At 41.3% G+C, this 21,529-nt stretch overlaps 1 protein-coding gene across 1 annotated transcript in view; it reads left to right on the forward strand.

Moving 5' to 3' along the window:
- LOC103778744 (sodium/bile acid cotransporter 7-like) overlaps window positions 1–21,529 on the forward strand; it is a 42,621-nt gene that overhangs the window by 14,236 nt on the left and 6,856 nt on the right. The window contains exons 4-6 of the mRNA XM_008946352.1: window positions 5,273–5,438; window positions 8,046–8,097; window positions 9,682–9,755. Of these exons, the coding sequence (XP_008944600.1) occupies window positions 5,273–5,438; window positions 8,046–8,097; window positions 9,682–9,755 (292 nt within the window). The remainder of the gene's footprint in view (window positions 1–5,272; window positions 5,439–8,045; window positions 8,098–9,681; window positions 9,756–21,529) is intronic.

The raw sequence follows: 21,529 nt of genomic DNA on the forward strand, positions 1-21,529 counted from the left end.
TATGCAAAATTTGGGGTTTTTTTTCCCCATATTTAGAAAACCTTAGATTGCACCCAGGACCAAGTGAGGAGCTGTCTCTTCACACAGGCCTGGCTGAAGAGATGAGCTGTGCTTTGGGAAAGGAGCTGTGCACCTGAACTGGGATGCAAACCTTGGATATATGGAGGATGGCTATGCTATAGAAACCTGTGAAAGGTGTTGCATCTTATTTATGGAACTTATACAATCTGCATCATCTCTCTCACATTCCAGTATCTGACTCTTTCTGCTGGTTTTCACAGTTGCTATGACCTTAGTTCATTTTTTGTCCCAATTTTTCCCCCTTTCACACCTTCCAGGTTTCACTGAAGTAGCTCCCTACATTCCATGCAGTCTTCTTTCTTGGTTTGCCACCACTATGCAAGAAAAGCTATTGAGAAGTTATTGAACTGTAGCAAGTAGCCTGACTCAGAGCTTTCCCAAAGAAAACTTTGCATTGCAGAGGTCATTGCAAAGATCTGTTGCTGTAAGTAGTAATAATGTTAGTTAAGAATGAGGTAGGAATCTCACCTTAAAAGACAAAGTAAATAAGTGAACTGCTGCCTTTAGGTATCCTCATAATCCAGCACAGTTTCAGCTTCTTTCAACATAAAGTGATTTGTGTTTCTCTTTTGAATGGTAAAGCCCCAGGTGTTTTGCCCAGGTATATAGAAGTACATTCCAATGCCTAGTAAACAGGGGGAGCAGAAGTGCAGTAAAAACATCCTATATTCTGTTAAAGATGAAATCAGTCCCAAAGAGTTGATGGAGTCAGGGAAAATGCACTTTGTGTAATAATTTAAGTGCCAACAGATACTTTTTTGTGAATAAGGGAAATGGAAAAAGTGACTTTATAACCATTTCCCTGTTTGTTTGGTTTTTTTCACTTCATGGGTTTAACCCAAAAGTTGAAGATCTAGATAATTTTTAAAAGGTGCACTGTATTGCAAGTGTCAGAAACTACTCCATTCCATAGATGAGGGGGGAGCTCCTTGCCCTATTTAGTGCAATTAATAATGAACATTAATGAATTATGTTGTTTGTTGCCTTTTTTATCTTGTACACCCAGCACTTCAGCTAGAGCATTTCCACCTGCCTGCTCTGTTTGCTTAGGGAGGCTGGTGTTGAGACAAGGAGGTTGTGGCAGGATACAGAGAAGCCTGGAGGAGAAATGCTGTGGGTGTGACCATTCTGCTAGAAGAACTGGATGGAAATGGGGGCAATACTGTTAATCCATCTGTAATCAGATTCCTTTGTGGTTAGGAATTCAGTCTTGGACAAGAGGAAATTTTGAGCCTGGAACTCTATTCTGAAGCAAATTTGGGCTGATGCCTTTCCAAAAGCCTTTGGAAATTGCCAGGACCTAGTCACCAGGAGGTAGTTGCCTGACAGACTGTTGATGTTCTTTTCTCATCTAACTTTTCTTTATCAGCATCTTTCATCGTGCAGGTTGTTTATGAAACATCACCTCCTACAAAGTTTTGCTTCTCTTCCTCTCTTCTCTCCACTAAACCACAGCTTGAGGGAAGGATTCTCTCTGCACTGTTCTTTCATTTGCAACCTCCAGTTCAGCCATCAGGAATTCCTGCTTTTTGGGGCTGGCATTTGAATCTGCACAAAAAAAATCCTTGCAGTTCATCATACCTAATGTGATCACTACCATAGGACCAGAGGCCCCAAAGCCCTCCTTGCAGGAGGGATTCTGCAGGAATCTCAGCAGGGATATGGCTTCCCAGGCCTTTGTACCCTGAGATTTGCACCTTAAAAATCATGCACACGTCCTCTGCAGCACGGCAGCATCCTGCAGCATTCCCCCCTGTAAAGTACCTTTGAAAATGCTTTTATGTTTCACATAATTATTATTCTTCCAACATCTCTGCCTACCTCTTCTTCCCCTCACAAGATGTTTTGAACTGCATTTTTTATGTGAGGAATTCCCTTTTATTAGGAGCTGTGGAACTACTGCATCTGAAGAGCACTCCACTTCTTGCTCTTTTCCATCAGTGTGCCAGTGTGATGCATCTATTTTGGATGCCAGTCGTTCCTATTTCTACACCAGGCTGTGAGTTCACCTTTTCACAGGAGTATCAGTTCAGGCTTGGTCTCAACTGTTTGTTTCTCAGGGGCTTGTCCTCCTCTTGTCCCCTGTGCTTCAAGATGCTGGACTTTATTTCAACTGAGAGGTGGCACTTGGCTGTGGTGCCCTAGTCTGGTGTCCTTCAGATGGGCCACAGCATGCAAAAGTGATTGGTTCAGCTTTTGCTGTGTTTGCAAACAAATTAAGCTTAATCTCTCTACCTAGGCTCCAAATTACCTCTGAGGTTCTTTAATAATTGCAATCTGTGTTGCTTGTGGCTTTTCACCCTCTCTTAGACTTTCTGACACTGCTGGCACCACAGAATGTTCACTGGCTGGCTGGCTTTGGGTTTTTATGTGTTGTCTTTATTATATTTGTGGGATTTATTACTCAACTACAAATCTCCACATTTTTTTTGAAGTTCTGTGCTAACCCTGAAAAGTTATAGAATTGGGTTAAGAGTTAAAAGGCTTTCAAAGCATCCTTGTCCTGAAACAACTCTGCAGGGCCTGAATAAGTAACAAATGGATTGTTTTTCAGTCAGAATGAATCAGCTGGCATGAGATTCCCTGTGAAAAATCTAGCTGAGTTTTTACAGATACGTGTAGTTTAGATTTCTCCCCTCTTAAGTTACAAGAATTTAAATTACCTTGAATCAGTGATCATGGGCTGAATCGACCTCTGAAATTATAGATCTTCTTCAACCTTATGAGAAGATCAAAATGTATTGGATTCTGTGTTAGAGAGGATGTATTTTGTCTGTGGTTTTACAGTATACCTTTAGCACGACACTGGATTGATTAAATGATTTCCTGAAGCTACAATTTCATCCTGCATAGGGTCTGACTATGTAATTTTGTGGGGAAAAAAAAACCCAATGTACAGTGAGAATCCATAGTGGTATTTATGGTTGTTGATGCACAGTACTTCCAGACTAGGGAGAAGTGTGGATATTTAAAGAAGATATCAACCAACTGAAGATTTTAAGGAAATACTGGTGGCAGTTTCATTTTTAAAATGTTTTTTTCTTATGTCAGCCCATGATAATTATGTATATAAAGTTATTATTGGCATGTATGCTATAATTATAACACAAGATTATAGTTTTCACAATAAATACCTCCAGTATGAGTTGTACTGTGGCATAATGAGCCATCACTTTTCTTTTTCAACATCTCATTACTTTCAGTATAAATCTTCTGGAAGGATCATAATAAATAGGTGGTCTTAAGTAGCTTTACTTTTTCCCCAGTGTGACTGTAAGGGATAGTAGTTGTTGGTTTTTTTTAAAAACTTCCTTAGGAATTACTCACTTTAGAGGTGAAAGACTTGGCTTTTTGCCTCTGATGATTACAGGGTCCCAGATCTGCTAAGATTAGACTAATCTGGTGTTCCCCTTTGGTGTCTTTCACACTGCACACTAAATACCTCCACTGAGCTTGCTTGAGTCTCTTTCATCAGTGCTGTGTCTTGTTCCTACCCTACCTGGGAGGTGGCTGAAGGAGCTCCACTGAAGCCCTTCCAGAAGTTTGGCGCTTTTTGCTTCTGATGATTTCAGGGTCCCAGATCTGCTAAGAAAGATTAGACTAATCTGGTGTTCCCCTTTGGTGTCTTTCACACTGCACACTAAATACCTCCACTGAGCTTGCTTGAGTCTCTTTCATCAGTGCTGTGTCTTGTTCCTACCCTACCTGGGAGGTGGCTGAAGGAGCTCCACTGAAGCCCTTCCAGAAGTTTGGCCACGGATTCCGAGTTGTGTTCTCTCTTTCACAGCTGCCAAGCCTGAAATTTTCAAGCTGAGCGTTTGCACCGGGGCCTTAAGAATTCCCTGACATGTTTTCCTGCAAATCTGTTATTTTTCCTCAGCAGGACTGGGAGGGAAGTGCTGGCCTTCAGCCTGCTTAGCTTTGTGTGAACCCCATGTGCCCAGTTTTTGGTACGTGCCCTGCCGTGGGGTCACTGAAGCCTCTTTGCTGTGCTGACTGGGGTGGCTGCTTCCAGGACCTCCCTGTTGAGAGACTCACAAACAAGCTGGGAAGGCAGTGAGGAAAGCTGACAGCTTTGTGTGTGAAAAGGTCCTGTGGTGGCACTGGTGATGATGCTTTGATATTAATTTTGAATATCTCTAAAATCTGCTGTATTATTAAGCCGATCGTGGTGATGTTTATCAATGGTACTGGTAGAAATTTCTCTGGTAGAAATGTTTCAACGACCTCGTGCTATTATTTCTGAGAGATCTTGGTAACAGAGAACATGGGGAGGTCTCAAGAGAAATCAGGCAAGATAAAAGCTGAAAAAAAAGTTTTTTCAAACCATATGAAGTCAAGAGAAGAACTAAAAGCAGCTCCCCAGGCAGGGCTGAAATAGATGCATTGTATCTGCTGAGGCTTAGTCTTGTCCTGTCTGGCATAATATGAAAGTTGAAGTTACTTTAAAATTTATACTTGTTTCTAAAAAATTATGGGAAAAGAACCTCAGATTCTGTTTCCTGAACGTGTAAAAGTTGCACTAAGTACAGTAGGTCTCCTTGTTTTCATGTGTTAATTCTGGTATTCTAAAAGCGTGCAAGTGGCATTTGTCTTTGGATTTACAAAAACTCTAGATATTCAGAGTTTAAATTATTTAAACTCCCACAACACATGCACTTTTGCTTTTCAAGCTTGAGTTATAATTTAATTAAAAACTTCTGGTGCATCGCTAGCTATTTAAATATTAAAATGTTCCATGGATCACTTTCGATTATCTACCATCGTGAAATTCCTGAAGATGTCAGATTTTTAAGATTCCCAAAGTTGCACTTGGAATTGTCTGTTGGTGCAAAGGGGACTGTGATAATTACATACATCCATTAGTATCAGCAGAGGAGATAAACTTTGGGGAGGCTTAATGGGCACGTCTCAGTGACAGCTAGCAAAGAACATTTGGCATGATTAAGGATGGATTTGAATGTACTTGAAAATATACTCTCATTATGGACGCCCAGTGGAAGTTGCACTACAAATGTTAAATCCCCCAGAAGAAGACTTGTGTGGCAGGGAAGCTTTGAAATCCACTGTGGCCGTCATCCAAATTACTCTCTTCTCTTTGTGCCTTTCTGCTGTCAGATTCACTTTGTGATGCCCAACTTGGCTCCCTGCATCTTTGAAAAGAGGCAACCTGTTGGTTTCTGTGTTTCAGATTGTCCGGAGATACATCAAGGACTGGCTTGAAAGGAAGAAGCCTCCATTTGGTGCTATCAGCAGCTGTGTGCTCCTGATGATCATCTACACAACCTTCTGTGATACTTTTGCCAATCCCAATATCGACCTTGATAAATTCAGCTTGATTATCATAGTGTTCATAAGTAAGTTCAGCCTTAAAGCTCTTTTATCTGTGCCTCAGGTGTCTCCTGAGCTGGGTGGGGATGCAGGGATACTGGTTTGTACTTTTAATACCTGTAGGCCTCTAGTAAACCAGACCTCTTAGGGGCTGGACTAGAAAGTTGGGCTAGAAACTAGTTGGGAGGTGGGATGTGCTGCTGTATTTCTGTGGATGAACACATCTCTTGCAGAGTTTGAGAACAGACTGCTGGTGTCCTTGCCATCAGTTAGAAGTGCACGTGCAGATCCCTACCTCCCAGGGGAAGGCAGTGGCACCACAGGCACTGTCTCCTCTCCCAGGAGGGGATTCATGTCTTGCTTCAGACTGTCCAGAGCCAGCAGTTTCAGTAACTAGTAAGAAATTACTGGTATAACTAGAAGTAACTAGAGTATACTACAGCATGAATCACATCTCATACACTCTAAAACTGTTAATTTCCAGAAATCAATACATCACCTACCTTGAAGTGTATGTGCAGGTTTCTGTCTAATATAGATAATGTATCTTCTATAAATTCCACTTCCCCTGAAGTCGATAAGAAATTTGCCCCTGCCCTTTGTGGGTCAGTTCTTATTCTATCCTAATTGTGGCAGGTTTTTGGGTTATGAAACGCTGTTCCTGTGTGAAATACTACATGGAATTATAAATGGTATTGTAAAAATACTTTATTCTGGAAGCAAAGAAAGAGGCCATGCTAAGGAGGCTCTTCTCAAAATGGAGGGGGTAGTTTGCATAGGTACCTGAGAGGGGCCACGTCCCAGATGCACTGAAGTCACTGCAGAGTTACCAGCAGAAAAAGAGGGATATGGAAATGTTCCACTCTGACTTAACATGCAGAGAAACTCAGAATGAAGTCATATTACTGTGCTGACCACTACTTTGGGGGGAAAAAAAGTTTTTTAGTTAAAAAGACACGTTCTTCCTTGAAGAGTTGATACAGAGTGGTTGATTCCATTGCCTGCCTTTCATTTCTGAGCAAGGCCACTCTGCATTTGTACCTTGTGTAATTATAATTACCACTTGCAGTGCAATAAGCTGAAAATCATTCTGTACATTTTCATTGCCAGTGTGGAGAACTGGAGCACCTTGGTAAGAATCTTAACACAAGGATTGAAACTGAACGTATTAGACATTTATTTTTGGTTTTTTAATATTTATAAAACCAAAACCCAAGGAAGTGATGGAGATTTGATAGACACATTGTATTCTAGACAAAGTTTCTGTACCCCCATGGGATGTGTTGGTTGAGGGTGTGTGTTGTGTTACACCAGGATGTGAAATGAGCACGAGGAGTTAGAGATGAAACTGCATTATGCTGCTGATTAATGGTTTTATGTCATTTTTATGTTAATATTCTAGCCACAGCAAAATATGCACGAGGGATAATTGGTAGCAACACATGCTTATTGCTTTACAGGATTATACATATTAAGGGATTGCTTATTTCTGTGCATATTAAATTAATGTACTTAGTTGCAGAAAAACTGTAATTCTGGAACAATGGATTGCTTCCTCAGTGCATGAAGGAAGGATTAAGTGCATGCTGAGGTGACATTTATCCATCCTAGGAAATGTATGTGAGAGAATGGAAAATGTCAGTGGTAATAGCTAATATCCCTGCTGTGTTTCCCAGTTGTAAACTGGGGTCAAAATCAAATGTATTGTCTTGGCTTGCACTATCCTGTGGGACACATTAGCCTTATTGCATTCACAAGCAGTGCAAGGAAAAGGGAGAGGACCCACCCCAGGTTCTGCTGCAAGTAAAAGCCCTTCCCCCACAGCCCCCAAACAGCCAGAAGAGGCTTGTGCAGGTCACGGGGTGTCTCCCCCAGCTCTGTGGGGAGTCCCTGCACCCCAACACGATGCCTCCAGGGAGGCAGCTGCCTGCTTCTCCTCACAGCTCCAAGGGCAGGGGTGAGCTCTGGGCATCCCACAACCCCTGTGGGCATGGGGGGAGCTGGCAGAGAGGGGAGCTCCCCTCAGCGTGCTCAAAACCAGCCACACAAAGGTGCCTGAGCTGGAGTGAGAGCTGCTTTGTCTGACACACACTGCCCAGCTCAGGAGCCAGCCTTTGTCTCCCAGGGAGCTCAGACCCTGTGATGATCTTCTCTTAATAGTGATCATTCGTCAGGAGATGAAGGTACCCAGAGTGGGAGGATATTTACTGTGGTCATGCTTACACATTGTACTCCCTCTAGTTAAACAGAAAGGGGCTAAATTTAAATGCTTGGCAACCAGAGCATGTCTGAGAGATTTTATGTTGTCAACCCAATAAGCAAAACTAGTGCAAACAGATGTGCAGCACGTAGCAGTGAACTCCCCTGCCATTCATCCTGCCAGGGAAATACTTGTTTCAGAAGAGTTACCTCAGAAGGAGCTTCTCTAGCCCTGATGCTGGCTCCAGCTTTCTCAGATCTGATGATACAGATTGTTCTTCCAAACAGCCTTTAAAGGTTGTCTCTCTTTGGGTTTCTCCAGATAGACTTAGTGCAGCCTAACTTCTGACCTGCTGTAAGGGGCTGCACAGCAACTGCAGAGATTTCAGTGACCTTTACTGCTGTCATCTAATTTTCTCTTGTTTCTCTTTCAGTATTTTCTGTACAGATGAGCTTCATGTTTTTGACTTTCCTCTTCTCTACAAGGTAATGGAATGTGCTGAATCAGAACCTTTGGCTGTTTGGTTTGTGTGGTAGCTTTGGTTCCTGTGCTACCTTTTATGCAAAGGGGTGAGGGGCAGGTTTCTGAATAGGGGTGACCTCATTTTGGTATTTCATATTGTCCTGACTGCATTTTCCTCTGCTAGAGCTTCATAGGCTAAGAGAGCAGGACCTGAATTCTGTCCTTTCTTGTGTGTTAATTACAGAGTTGTTAAATCTCAATCAATCACTGCTATACCTCATCCACTGAAAAAAATGGATTTGCACAGATGTCACTGAAGGTATAATTTGCCCTGCAGACATGCTGATGACATATGAGAGAGAGAACTCAGTTTGACTTTTTACATCTCAAGATACATTTGCCAGGCTGGCAATTCACTCTCCTCTCTATATGTCACATTTGTTAGGTTTATATGGTGATTCTTAAAAGACAGTTGTCCTGGACTAATGTTTGGTAGAGCTATACATATATATATATATATTTTTCTTTTTAAATATCAACAAGGAAGCACAGCTGTAAATTCACTTCTCAAAAAATAGTAGTATGAGAATGGTGTTAGCAAATGGCTTGTGCATCACTTGGGTGCACTTCAGAGGATCCACCATTGTCCTCTCACTCAGGCCTCCTGAAGTCTTAGCAGCTCTCTGCTGAATGGGAATTGCCACAACAGAGCAGACTCCAGACATTTTATATAACTCATATAATAATTTATATCAATTTTATATCAATTATACAATATCCATAAGGGAGAATCACAAAGAAGGGTGCACTGTCTTAGAAATACTTATGCTTTTTAGTGCCACAAAACAAATTCTCTATGATGAAATCATACCCTGGCCTTGGAAGTGATTTTTAAATAACTTTTGAACAGCTAGACCTAACCTGGGGGAAGATACATCCCAACTGTAAAACCTAAAATGCTGTAAGTAGCAACCAGCTCAGACACTATGGTGAATATTTAGGATCTCATAAAATGATTCCTAATTTGGACCAAAGGGTCATGAGTTGCTCAGTCATGTACCTCTCTCCCTATGTCATTTTGTTCACCCTTCCTGGCCTCAATCCCAAAGTCTGAAGCCTTAGATGCAGTTTTTCTCTGAAGTGGAAGATAACAACATATTCTAAGCACTGCTCCTAGTATAGACTCAATATACTATCTAAATTGAGTGTTTTGTCATCATTACATACTAGAAGAAGAAATATTAGGTCATTCTCTTTCTTATTTTGACAGAGGCAGGCTGGCCACTGCTGTGATATAGGATGTTTGCAAAAATAACCTTGGCTAGAATAAAGTTGTGTCCTACATACCATGTGTTCAGAATTCCTCTCCTTCACACAGGAGCATTTTCATTAGAGAGTTTGCCACAACTGAGAAACAATTCTACTTTTAAAAAAAAAAACCTAAAAACCATAAACACTGCTGTTCATTTGTGGGTAGAATTCTTTCTGTCACCAGACCTGATCAAAGTGATGTGAAGGTGCATATGGATCCTCAAAGTAATATGTTTTTTTAAATGTTTTAAGAAGGTTTTTACTATCAGAGGTTATTAAAACTCTTTCTTTTCCAGGAATAACTCTAGTTTCACACCAGCAGACACAGTGGCTATCATTTTCTGTTCCACACACAAATCCCTCACCCTGGGTAAGTCAGGAGATAAGCTTTTGAGCAAAATAACAGTGACACTCGTATCTTGCTGGGCTGAAAAAAGATGTTGGTTGCTGGCTTTTCTGCTTAAATGGTTTTGGTTTCAGTGTGACAAGTAATGCTATCAGTATGATGCTAATAATAGGATAAAATTCTTCCACAGATTAAATAAATGCTTATTACAGGGCAGACACAACATAATGGTCTCAGCTGAGATTTTGCTGGTTATACCATAAAACCACCTCATTGTTGGAGGCTGGATTGTTCTTTTTGTTCTGTTGCCTGATCCAACACAGATAAAATTTCAGGTTTGTTACTGAAAAGATTGTAAGGCACATCTGGCCAGTCTCACAGTAAAATCTTGTACCTAAAAACTGGGAGGCAGAAGAGAAAAATCAAAGCATGTGTATTCCAAAATCACAAAGAGATAATACTTCCTTAAGGCCTTTGCTTAACATGAGCAAAATGTATGTGCTTGTTTTAAGTCTGCAGATATTCTGGATAGTTTTATGTATTAGAATTAATTCATCAAAACCTCATTGATCTTTGTCACTTATGACCCCTTAGTATGTAATTATTGCAGTTCATATTACAGGATGTTGTGATGGAAATTCTCAAAGCACTGCTGAATCAGTTGTGCTTACAGCCACTTGCTGCTGCTTCATCCTTTAAATTAATTCATCAAAACCTCATTGATCTTTGTCACTTATGACCCCTTAGTATGTAATTATTGCAGTTCATATTGTAGGGTGGAAATTCTCAAAGCACTGCTGAATCAGTTGTGCTTACAGCCACTTGCTGCTGCTTCATCCTTTATGTTCAGTCACTGAACACTTGCTTTCTGTTTTTCAAAACCTAAAAAATGTGTTTGATGAAGCATTTGTGACTGGATATATACCTTTTTAAGGCTGTGTCTGTGAAAGGGGAACACAGATAGAGTCAATAACAAAGTGAAACAGGGGAAGAACAAGTCGGGACGTAGGTGAGATGTTTTCCAAGTCAGTTTGATACAGCAAAACTCATCTCAGGGTTCTTTGCTTCAGCCAGGCCTGTGCTGCAGAACTGTTAGCAAGTGCCCTTGAAAGTCTGTGGGAAGTGAAGGAGATCCTGGAAGACAAGAAAAAGGCAAACATAATGCCTCTTTTTCACAGTGGAAGCAAGGAGGGGACGAGGAATTATAGATCAGTGAGTTTAACTTCATTTTGTAGAGAACTACTGAAACAAATAATGAAATCTATTATTTTAACAGTGTAGAAAGAAATGAAGAAATGAGTAACAGCCATGTAGCTCTGTCAAATGCATATCATAGCAAACTAACCCAATTTCCTTTCACACAAGGTCCTGTGGGTTGCAGAGAAGCAGCTAAAGCTGTATGGCTTGAGAGCATCACAGCTTTCAACATCTGCATGATCTTTTGGGCTCCACAGTTAAAAAATTATATGGACCAACTGGAAAGAGATCAGAGTGCCATGAATAATTATAGATCTCAAAAATGTGACCCCAGAGGAAGGTTGAAACAATTGAGGTTGTTGAGAAGGCAGCTGAAATAGAGCAGTGATCTTCACAAGCCTAAAAGGTTGATGCAAAGAAGGAAGAAAGTTGCTTGTTCCCAGGTGGACTTTGAAAAGGGAAGGATGTTGTTACAGTGGTGATGATTTAACCTAACCATCAGGGAAACCTGGCTAAGGTAGAACAGTTGAGTTTTGGAATATGTTGCATCTTGATGTTTTCAATCTCCTACCATTGTAGATGAGCCACAGACAGGAATTAGACAGCTAGAGTTGATCCTGCCTTGGAGCAGAGCACAGATTAAATGCCACTAGGTCTCCTTCAGCAAATGTTCTATGAAACTGAAGCTTCAGCTAATAAATGAGCTAGTATTGAGGAGGAGAGTTACACTTGTATTTATAGAAAGCAACCCCACACCTAAGTCACAATTTACTGCTGTACTTGCTATTTGGAGGTGTGTATAAACTGAGGATGCAATCGTGACAGTGCAGAAGAGAAGCTGGTTCTATTTAACACCACAAATGTCTGAGTCTCCCCTTCTCTGTTCACTTTTCTTCTGCTAGTACATTTTGCTTTTTATATTTTATTTTCTCCTTTAGAACTAAGGGGGGAGCTTTTGAGGTTCCTAGCTTGACTTTTTGTCTCACATTTTTCCCATTCTAAGCTGCTGCTCTCATTAGCAGAGCCCAACGAGTCAGGCTTTGTGTTTTGCAGCTTGCTTTGCCCAAGCACACCAACAAATTACTTTGCCCTCCTTGACTTCAAGGATTCCTACAGCTTCTCAAGTCAGGCTTTGTGTTTTACCCTGCTAATAAAGATAAATCATGGGTAAGTGTGCAAGTGGAAATTAAACAGGCTGATGGTAGAACACAGTATTGTGAGACTGTTTCTTGGCTGCAGACTGTTCTGTTTGTCAGCTTCAGGACAGACTGCTTTACTTCCATCCTTAAAGAGCTGCAGTTTGCCTCCTGGAAGGCTGGTTGTAGGCTGTAATTTGTTCTTGGGCTTTGCACTTTTGCACCACCTCTCCTTACTGCTCAGGGACTGAGCTGAGATCACTGGGTAGCTGGGACCTGTGCTTCCTTTGCTGCATTCCCTCTCAGAGGCTCAGCTCTGTCAAGGTTTCTTTGGAGCTCCCTGGCTTGCCTTGTCTGGGGCCAGCAGCAGTGTGTCCTGAATTAAGCACCACCTCTGATGGGGAAAGAAATGCTCTTTTTCCTGGGAGCCCATCTTTGGTAAGCCTGAGGGCCTGGGCACAATTCTGTGCCCCCCACTCTGTGTGCACTATGTAGGCGTGCTGGCTGCTGTGTATCTCTTTGGCTGGTTTGAAGACTGCTGCTATTTTAACTCTGTTTGGTATTAATCCCAGTTCCAGATAAGATAGAGCTGCATGAACTTGCATTTCTGTGTAAACAGGGAGGAGGATGGGGTTCTATAAAGCTTCAGTGCAGTGAGGCAAGCCCCTGAGCTGATGGTGTCAACAGGAATTTAACCACAGCAGTTGGTGTTTATTCCTTCACTCAAGGTGGAAGCAGAGTGGATCTAATTTGTTTTTAGGGATCAGCCATATCTGACTGATAAATAAATCTGTCCACAGCACAGTCTTGTCCACCCTGATCTTGGCAGAAAGAAGAGCAAACTTGGGCATTTTGGGCCCTTGCTCTTTTGTTCTCATTTCTACCTTCTGTTTTCTTCTAGTAGAGAGAGTTTTTCCCTCTTCCTCTGTCATTACACCTGAAAGCACAGAGCTCAGGGTCTGGTTTCACTTCCATTGTGGAGCTCTGCTTTGTTTGCCTTCCAGATTCCAGTGGTGGTGTATAAATGACCCCCCAGCACTTGTTCTTTCACTTTGAAACTGATTTCTCTCAGCTTGGCAGGTGGAACTCCAAATAGGTGCATGTGGCCCGTCCCCAGGGGAGCTCAGAATGGCACCAACTAAAGTGGGAGAAGAGCTGACAGCTTTAAAGCTTTAGAAGTGGTAATAGGAGAAGCATGAGGAGACTTTTATAAGTCACTATCTCCCACACCATATTATGAAACCAACTAATTCCCATGCAGTGCATGCTCATGAGGCCAACTGCCACTTCCACTGTTGAATCCATGAATAAGTGCTTGCTCTGCACAGAGATGAGTGCTGTTCCCATATGCTGGGGTTTATTTTGTAGACAGAACAGTTGACACACTTTTTGTCTCAAAGATCAGAGTGCAGGGCATGTTCCTGTAAGGACAAATTACACAGGGAAGGTGCCTTTGTGTCTCTTAGGAACACAAGCTGCTGTTTCTGCATGGAGGTGGGTGCTTGGGCAGCCAATACAGCACATCACATACACAGAAAAAGTAATATTTATTTGTATTTCACTTCATGAGTGAAACAAGATATAAACTTAGAAGGAGTAAAGACAAATACAGCTTTCACACTGCCCTCTGGCATATTCACCCACACTTTGTTCTCTTTCTCTCCTTCTCCCTGCTCACATATATGCAGAGTACATGTGAGCACACACATATGCAGACATTTGATGCATGGCTTTTATTAGTGCATTTGCCATTGATTGATTAGTACTTAGTATTAGTACTTCTTCTATTGATTGATTGCAGATGAAGTGACTATTTGACCTTTAATTATGAGCCTTGCTATTGAAAATGACATTGAGCTATGGCTTCACATAATCCATCTGGAAAGCCCGACATGATGCCATTCCCTGGAGTTCATTCAGTGAGGAGAGGAGAAGCCTTAAGGAAGTGCAGAGCTATCAGTGTGGCTCATCTAAAAAAGATACTGCAGTTGTTGCTTGTACCTAAACAAAAGTTGTAGCCAAGTACAGAAAATTCTTTCCTTTTTTTGCAGGGAGTTGCTAGCTAGAAGTTCCCCCTCCAATGGTAAAATGCAGCATTGTCAGAAAACATGGTCACTTTTATTCTCTGCATTTGCTGTGTAAAATCAGACTATCAGCAAAAATGGGAATACTGCTACCTAGTTTGGTTGCCACAAATGTTAGTACTGTACAGCATATTGGGGGGGGACCAAAAAAAAGCCCAACACAACAAAAATATCCCTAGTTTATAATAAAATCAGGGTGTTGTTTGTGATGCAGAGAGCATTTTTCATCATTTGGATTGATCAGTGCAGCAGTTCTTTCAACACAGAATTCTTGAAGTAACACAGTCTGAGTTTCTAGGCTGGAAAACACTTATGGGAAAGAACAGAATTCATTTTGCAAATAAAAGCCAAAGTGCTAACTTTCTTTTGTAGTGTTTTAATTTCATTCAAAGTTATTTTCTCAAGACTCAACTTCTTACTGCACAAGTACGGAACAGTCTGTAGCTGAACAATTCTTGAAAGCCTGCTGTGATGCACAAGCAGATTCACAGACAACTCAGTTTAATCCACAGACACCTCAGTTGTCTGGGAGCAGATCAGGTAGGCTCTGGATTAACCAGCCCATGCCAAAGTTCCCCAGCTCCACGGTGTGCCAGAGTGCTCACCCAGAGCTCCAGTCTGCTCACACCTTGCTCATGTTTTCCACAGGTACCTCCTTACAAGATCTTCCAGAGATAAATAATACATTTGCACAGCCTAAACCACTGCTGTTTAATGTTAGCTGGGTCTCTGCTTCATCTCTTTTACCCAAACTCTGTGAAATGATGTATTAATCAAGCACAGACTCTTGTTACTGCATGGTGATCATCACCTTTCTCCTTTAGATAGAAAAATGCAAAACTCTTCTAACTTGTGTTAGGATAAAAGGTAGATCATTTGTATTTTAAGAAGGAGGCAGCTCTTAATCTTTCTATCCTAAAAAGTAAGGTGGTGAAAATGGTTGTATTGCCCTAAGTGAGTATTCAGGCTGTCCTTTGTGGTATTTTTGAAACCTGGTGGTTTTTTCTCTGCTCCTGGCAGAGAATTGTCCTCTGAGGCGATGATTCATCAAGGTGCTAACTCACTATAAATGTATGAGTAATTCCTCTGACTTTAAAGACCTAGAAAATAATCCTGGTTAATTGCTTTCTGAAAGTTTTCAAGACTAAGAATATTGATACTGTCTCTTCTACTTTTAAACTTTTCCTCTGAGAGCAGAACAGGAAACATTACTGCTGGCATCGTGTCATACCTTTTGGTGTTACTGCTGCTTGAATTTGCATGTTTTCTTACCTCTTACAGACCTTTAGTCTCATTTCTCCCCCAGATATTTGATGGAGTGATGTCAGTGAAAATGATCTGGCGGCTACTCAGCCTAGAATTGGTGGGTGCAGAAGCAAATCTGATGGGACAAATATGCTTGAAAGAATGAGTGTCTTGTGGAGGCTGTGTCTGGGTCAGTGTGGGCCCCTCACTCTACTGCCATAGAATTAGAAACTCTCACCTATTCCATTTTCAGGGGGCTTAGTGGCTGCTAGAACCTTTAATGAGTTTTCATACTGTGATTCTTTGGACCAAAATGAAAAGTTTTTCTCTCTCTTCAATCTTCACCCAGTGTTTGCTTGGAAGGAGCAGCAAGTGATTGGCTGGGCTTTTTTTTGCCTCTGTTCTTTGATTCCCCTTCACTTTGTCTTCTCTCTCTCTGTCTCTGGAAAATGAGAGCTAAGGGATTTGTGTTACCTGAGATGATAGTGGGGGGAGCAGAAGCACCCAGATCTACTGCACTTTTCTCAGGTTAGCATACTTGTTTTTAGCCTAACTTGAGGGCAAGTAGGTTGCCTTTCCTAGCTCAACAGCCTTCTAGAACCAACCTTTGGTTCTTACCAAACAGTCTGACCAGTCATGTTGTTACTGTGTAATTGGCATGTCTTTTTTCTTGTTAGATCCCAAAGAATGGCTGGGAAATGCTGCTGTTTCCCCTTGCCATACCAGAATATAAGCCAGGTCAAAGACAGGCTGAAGACTTCTGTAACTGGCAACAGCATGAATGTTTCCTGCTTGCACAGACAAATCCACCCAAGGTAGAGATGCCATTCTGCACGTGCAAGCATTTTGGTAACACTGAGGCCACCACTCCACTTGAAAAGGCTGTCTCCACAAGGACTCAGACTGACAGTTCTGAGTAGGTTGTACTCATTGGGTTGGTCTGTGCTGGAGCATCTCTTTTATTTTCCCTTGCCACTCATATATGTGGCTGGGCAAGCAACCCCCTCTTTGTCTCCTTCAGACCAGAGCATCCCTGGGGGCTGTACCCTCAGGAAGGGAATGTGCTGGCAGGCCAGTCTGAAAGTAGGAAATGTTATAGTCCAGTGGGTTATAGTGGCTTTTAGACACCAAGTACCTGGTTCTCTATTGTTTTTTTTAATCACAAGGTTCACAATAGCATGCCTAATCTATTGCAGTTTACTCAATTTTGACCTCTCTGTGATTCCAGAAGGGGAAATACTAGATGAAATTAGGGAATCTCCTTTCCTTTCTGTCCTGAAATGTGTGTTTCTTTCATTAGACTTAGAATGTGGCAAGAAATTCTGCACAAGCTCTCAGGGCTTCCTTTTCATCTATATACTCTGCCAGTAGTAGGTTTTTTTATTAATATTTAGAAAGTTTGCCTCCAGCAGTACTAAAATGTGCATCAGAGGACAACAGTTGTTTACTGTGTTTGAACTGAAGAATCTCACCCAGGAGATCTCATTCACTTGAAGTTTACATCTCTCAATCTCGACTCGCAGAAAGAGATCGATGAATAACAATTGTCATTTCAGAGCTGCACCTCTCCAATTATTTATTTGGTTGTGTGCCTTCCCAGATGTACACATAATTGGATCAGACACTAAAAACCAGATTGCAGGTTTTTAATGACAGCAAGCTCATACCTCTTTATAATAATAAAAAAAAAATAAACACACATATCCATCTGTAAAATTATAATGACAAAAGAGCCCTCCCTCCCCAGCAAAAAGAGTTGAAGTTAATTTATCTGCTTTAAGAAACTACATTATATTCAGCAGACAGCTGACAGGTTACCCTTGGGAAGACCCACGTTTGGACATGACTCAAGATTTCTTTTTTTACCTCAAGCTGGCAGAGGCTACAAGTGTCACCCATCCTAAAGCTGGCGAGTATTGAAGATGATGTTCAGTCTCCCTGAGAGAGTTGCATCTACACTTGCTGCTCTCAGTGCACCTTCTGGCAGCCAGCCTAAGCTGCTGACTCCAGACACTTCTAAAACACTGGGTGCAAAGATGTGAAAAATCAACAGCAGCAGCAAAATTTAGAAATCTATTACAAGATAGCCTTGGGAATGTGGAAGAGGGAGCCTCCCCAAAAAGCTGCCACGACCACTGCAGGCACATAACACTGGTCCGTAGAGTTTTAGACTGGGAAATATTGTCCCTGAATGTCTCTAGGTACTGAACTGTTTTCTCAGAATGCCTTCCCAAATGAGTGGAGCATTAAAGCTTTTCTGGCCTCATACCTTCTTTTCTTGGCCACAGAAACCATCTGAAGAGAGAATTAAAGGAAAAATTATGCTAATATTCCTAACAAATGTTTTTTTCTCTATGAAAAGAAGCGTTTTCTTCTTTTATAATGAATGTATGGATCATGTTTTCCTTTGCATCAAGGTTTCAGGAGGAAAAAAGCTTAAAAAAAACTCTAATAATCTAATTAAAGGATAGTATGAAGCCGTTTGGAGCATAATCCTTTCCTGGTTGTGTTTACAAATGTTATAGAAATAGCTATAAAATTTGTTCATAATGCCTTTTTTAGTAATATGTGTAAATATAATCCACACAGAACTTCAGTGCTGAGAAATCTTAGCCTCAGCTACATGTGGAAAGTAATGTTCAAGGAAATAATCAAATTAAGCAAATCACTGTTTCGTGGGTTTAGGATGTTTGCCCATCTCTTTGTCCAGAATTCATTTCATTAGTAGGTCTAGCCTATGAAACCTTCAAAAAGTGTTTGCTATAAGAATTACAGAGAAGGAAAGGAAGTGTATAAATTCTGTTTAAACTTCACAGCTTAGCTATTGCTAGTGAATTGCAAGGCAGAATTTACCCTGTGCCTTGAACATGTTATGTGTACAAAGAGTGACCTGACAGCCAAGCAATAAAGCACCAAAATGTGATGTGGTTGCTGTGCCCACACTGTGGTGCCAGATTTAGGAGAAGTCACATTTAAAATATGACATTTTGTGGTTCAATTAATTCTTGAATTGCCTGTTAATGAATGACTACTACCCTATTGCCAGGTGGGTGGAGGTGGTTTGGAGCCTAGGCTGCTGGTCTTCAGTTGTTGCTGTTAAATGTTTCATTGTCAGCAGCTGGTCAGATTGCCTCTGTTCTTCCTGAAACATCACTTCCAGTCTGGATGCACCCCTTGAAAACCCAGAAATAGATAAACTACTTTTTCTTTCTCTCCCTTCCAGCTTTTACGTTTTTATTTACTTAAAATTTTGATGGGATCAAGATGTCCTGTTTCCTAGTGGCTGTACTTGCATTGCACTTAAATTCCTCATTTCTGTGATGAGTTATAGTGACCTGAAGAAAAAGAATTAGTAAAAGCATTGAAAAGCATATTAGGCTTTCTTCTTTTTTTTGTCTTGTTGCAATTATGGAAGTCTTGATGCAATTATTTGCATCCAAATCTCATTCATTTCTCTTCTTCCTGCTCCTTTATCACAACAGAACATGCACCTCAGCAAAATTCATACATCCTAGCATAGCTCTATGGCCAATATGTGACCACTGAGCTCTGATTCAGTACAGAGCCTTCCCAATAATTGTAGTCCTCCAAAAGAGGTAAGTCATTTAATACTATGTGAGGGCTTATTGAGTATTCTGGTAAACTATGGTTCTTCCCCCATGGAGAGGGATGAAGGTGAAAATGTGTTTGAACTTTTAACATGACTTCAGTGCTTTGGAGAGGGCATTGATATAGGAAAAAAGATTCCTTAACCAGTTAATTTGTCAAAAGCACCTTCTCCTGTGGTCTCTCAGTGTGTTGTAACAGAGTCTGAGCAAGGGCAAGAAACACCTTCTGTCCCTGGCTAGCCTTCACTGGTGATAGGCACAGGATATCAACTTCTCTTTGCTCAAAGCTGACCATAGCAATGTGATTTGCAGGGGAAACCCTCAAGGAAGTTTTCAAGCAAGAGATTAGCAGCATCTTGCCATTCTGGTAGCTGTCTGCACAAACAACCTTTTTCTAATCCTCTCAACTGGATTTCACCCAGATCTCACCCCCCTTTCCAACCATGCAGTCACCAGGCTGCATGCAATACTATTCTGAAAGTGGCTGGTAAAAATTCAGGTGCTCATTGAGCACTGTCCTGGCAAGGATAAATTCAGAAACCCCCTGGTCTGGCAGCTTAGGAGGGGTTTAATACCATGTATGCCTCCCTTCACCAGCCTTTTCTCTGGTTGAAGAAAACACATAGCTATCTGACCTTCTAGTGTTCCCTTCACATCAACCCCTGAGAGGATCCTTCAGGAGGAGAGCAGCCTGGAGAGTGTCAAAGAAAATGCCATCAGACACTTGATTCATTTTGTGTATTGCACTTGAAGAAAAAGGCCATGGAGAGTTCTGAGATGTATAGATGAGTAGAAGGGAGAACTTGAAAATCCAGAGGCTAAGGCTTTTCTTCAGAGTATGTTCCCTGCTGCTTTGTGAGGGTTTTTTGGCATTCTGATTCCTGAATACCTGGTCGTTCCACAGCCCTAGTGATGACCTCTTTGTTTCATGCCCAGCCTCTTTGCCTGAGAAGAAAGGCTGCAGCATTTTGTGATTTGGAATGTGTTTCAGTAATGTAAGCAATAAAGTTTTAGGATAAAGTGTTTGTTATGGAGACATTGAAGGGGAAAAACCTATACTGTGAAGTACGTAAGTAGAGCATCTAGCAATAATTCTGCTTTGGGTTTGAGAGATAATAGCCTGTGTTTCAGTGGTAATAAAAATGTTCTATTAAGTTCTCTGAACCCATTGCAACGTGATAGAAAACAGCAAATGATGAAACAGTGCTTTAAGGGGAGCTTAGGCATTCAGTGAGCATAAAATAAACATGTTAAAATAGAAAAAAAAAGCCCTGATTTCCAGTAGTTATTGTTTTATCACTTCCATCATGGGTATAGGATAAAAGAAAACTCTTACTTGCTTGTTAGAAGAAGAAAGCTCCTACTTGAAGTTCTTACTTGGCAGATGTCAGTTGAAAGCTCTGCTATGGAATATGCTGCAATGTCAAACTCTGTTGGGTAATTTTAGACAAATGTGTCATGTGTGACATGGAAATATGGCATGCTGTACATTAGTGATTTCCCAAGTGTTTGGAGCAGGTAGTAATGCTCTGAGAAAGTGCTCTTTATCTCCCCACACTGTGTGCTCGCATAGCAGTGGGGAAAGGCTTCTGCTAGAAATTACTTTAGTCAGAAAAAGAATCCATTTACAATATGTGCCTCCTAACATCTTTCAGACAATGCATTGTATTAAAGAGGCATTTTTTGATTAATGTTTTATAAACATTTTTCAGCATGACAGCTTAAAGTCCCTGTAAAATTGTAAATGCGTGCATAGTGCTCAGTTCCATAAAGTCAAATGCCATCTCATAAAGTCTGGCTGGATCCTGTCACTGACAGTGACACAGAATCAGTACCTTGGAGCATTAAAATTAATTTGCTTCATTTATATTACCGCCGTGATAGCGAGATGAAAAGAGTCCTATATTTAAATTCTCTTAAAAATACCTTCAAATCTTTTAGGGTTTTTTTATTGTTATCATTTTACAGGTTAACTAAACGGAGTGAAGTGCAGCGGAATATTTTCATGGGATGATGCCAAAAGGTGGAAGGAGCAAAGGGGAAAGGGGAGGACGTGGGAGGTTAGGCAGGGTGCAGAGCTGGAGGAGGGATAAAAAGCTTTCAGTTGGGCAGGCTACTAGAGGAACAGTGGCCTTTGACCAGGGCTGATAAACCACAGCCTTGGAATGCCCTGGAGCAGTGGAGAGCAGGGCTCTCACCCTTCCTTGACCTTGCTGAAGGTCACAGATAAACAGCGTTTCTCTGGCTGGGTTTCCCTCAGGTTTGCAAACCTTTGCAAACCATTTCTGACACGAAATGGACCGAGGGAGGATGCAAAGAGGGAGGAAAATGAGATGTGCTCCACATCACAGGCCCAACTCGCTCCTCTCGGTTGCACGGGGACTGTTATTTTAGTGCCCACCACATTTGGTTGAACTTCAGTGGAAGTAGCCAAAATTTACACTGCTGCAGAATCAAAGGTCTTGGCAAACAAAACCAAGCAGGCCAGAAGCATGGGAGTGGCAAAGAGCAGGAGGAAGGAGGGAAAG

The sequence above is a fragment of the Merops nubicus genome, unplaced genomic scaffold, assembly GCF_000691845.1.
Source record: "Merops nubicus isolate BGI_N331 unplaced genomic scaffold, ASM69184v1 scaffold4098, whole genome shotgun sequence".
Classification (NCBI taxonomy): domain Eukaryota; kingdom Metazoa; phylum Chordata; class Aves; order Coraciiformes; family Meropidae; genus Merops; species Merops nubicus.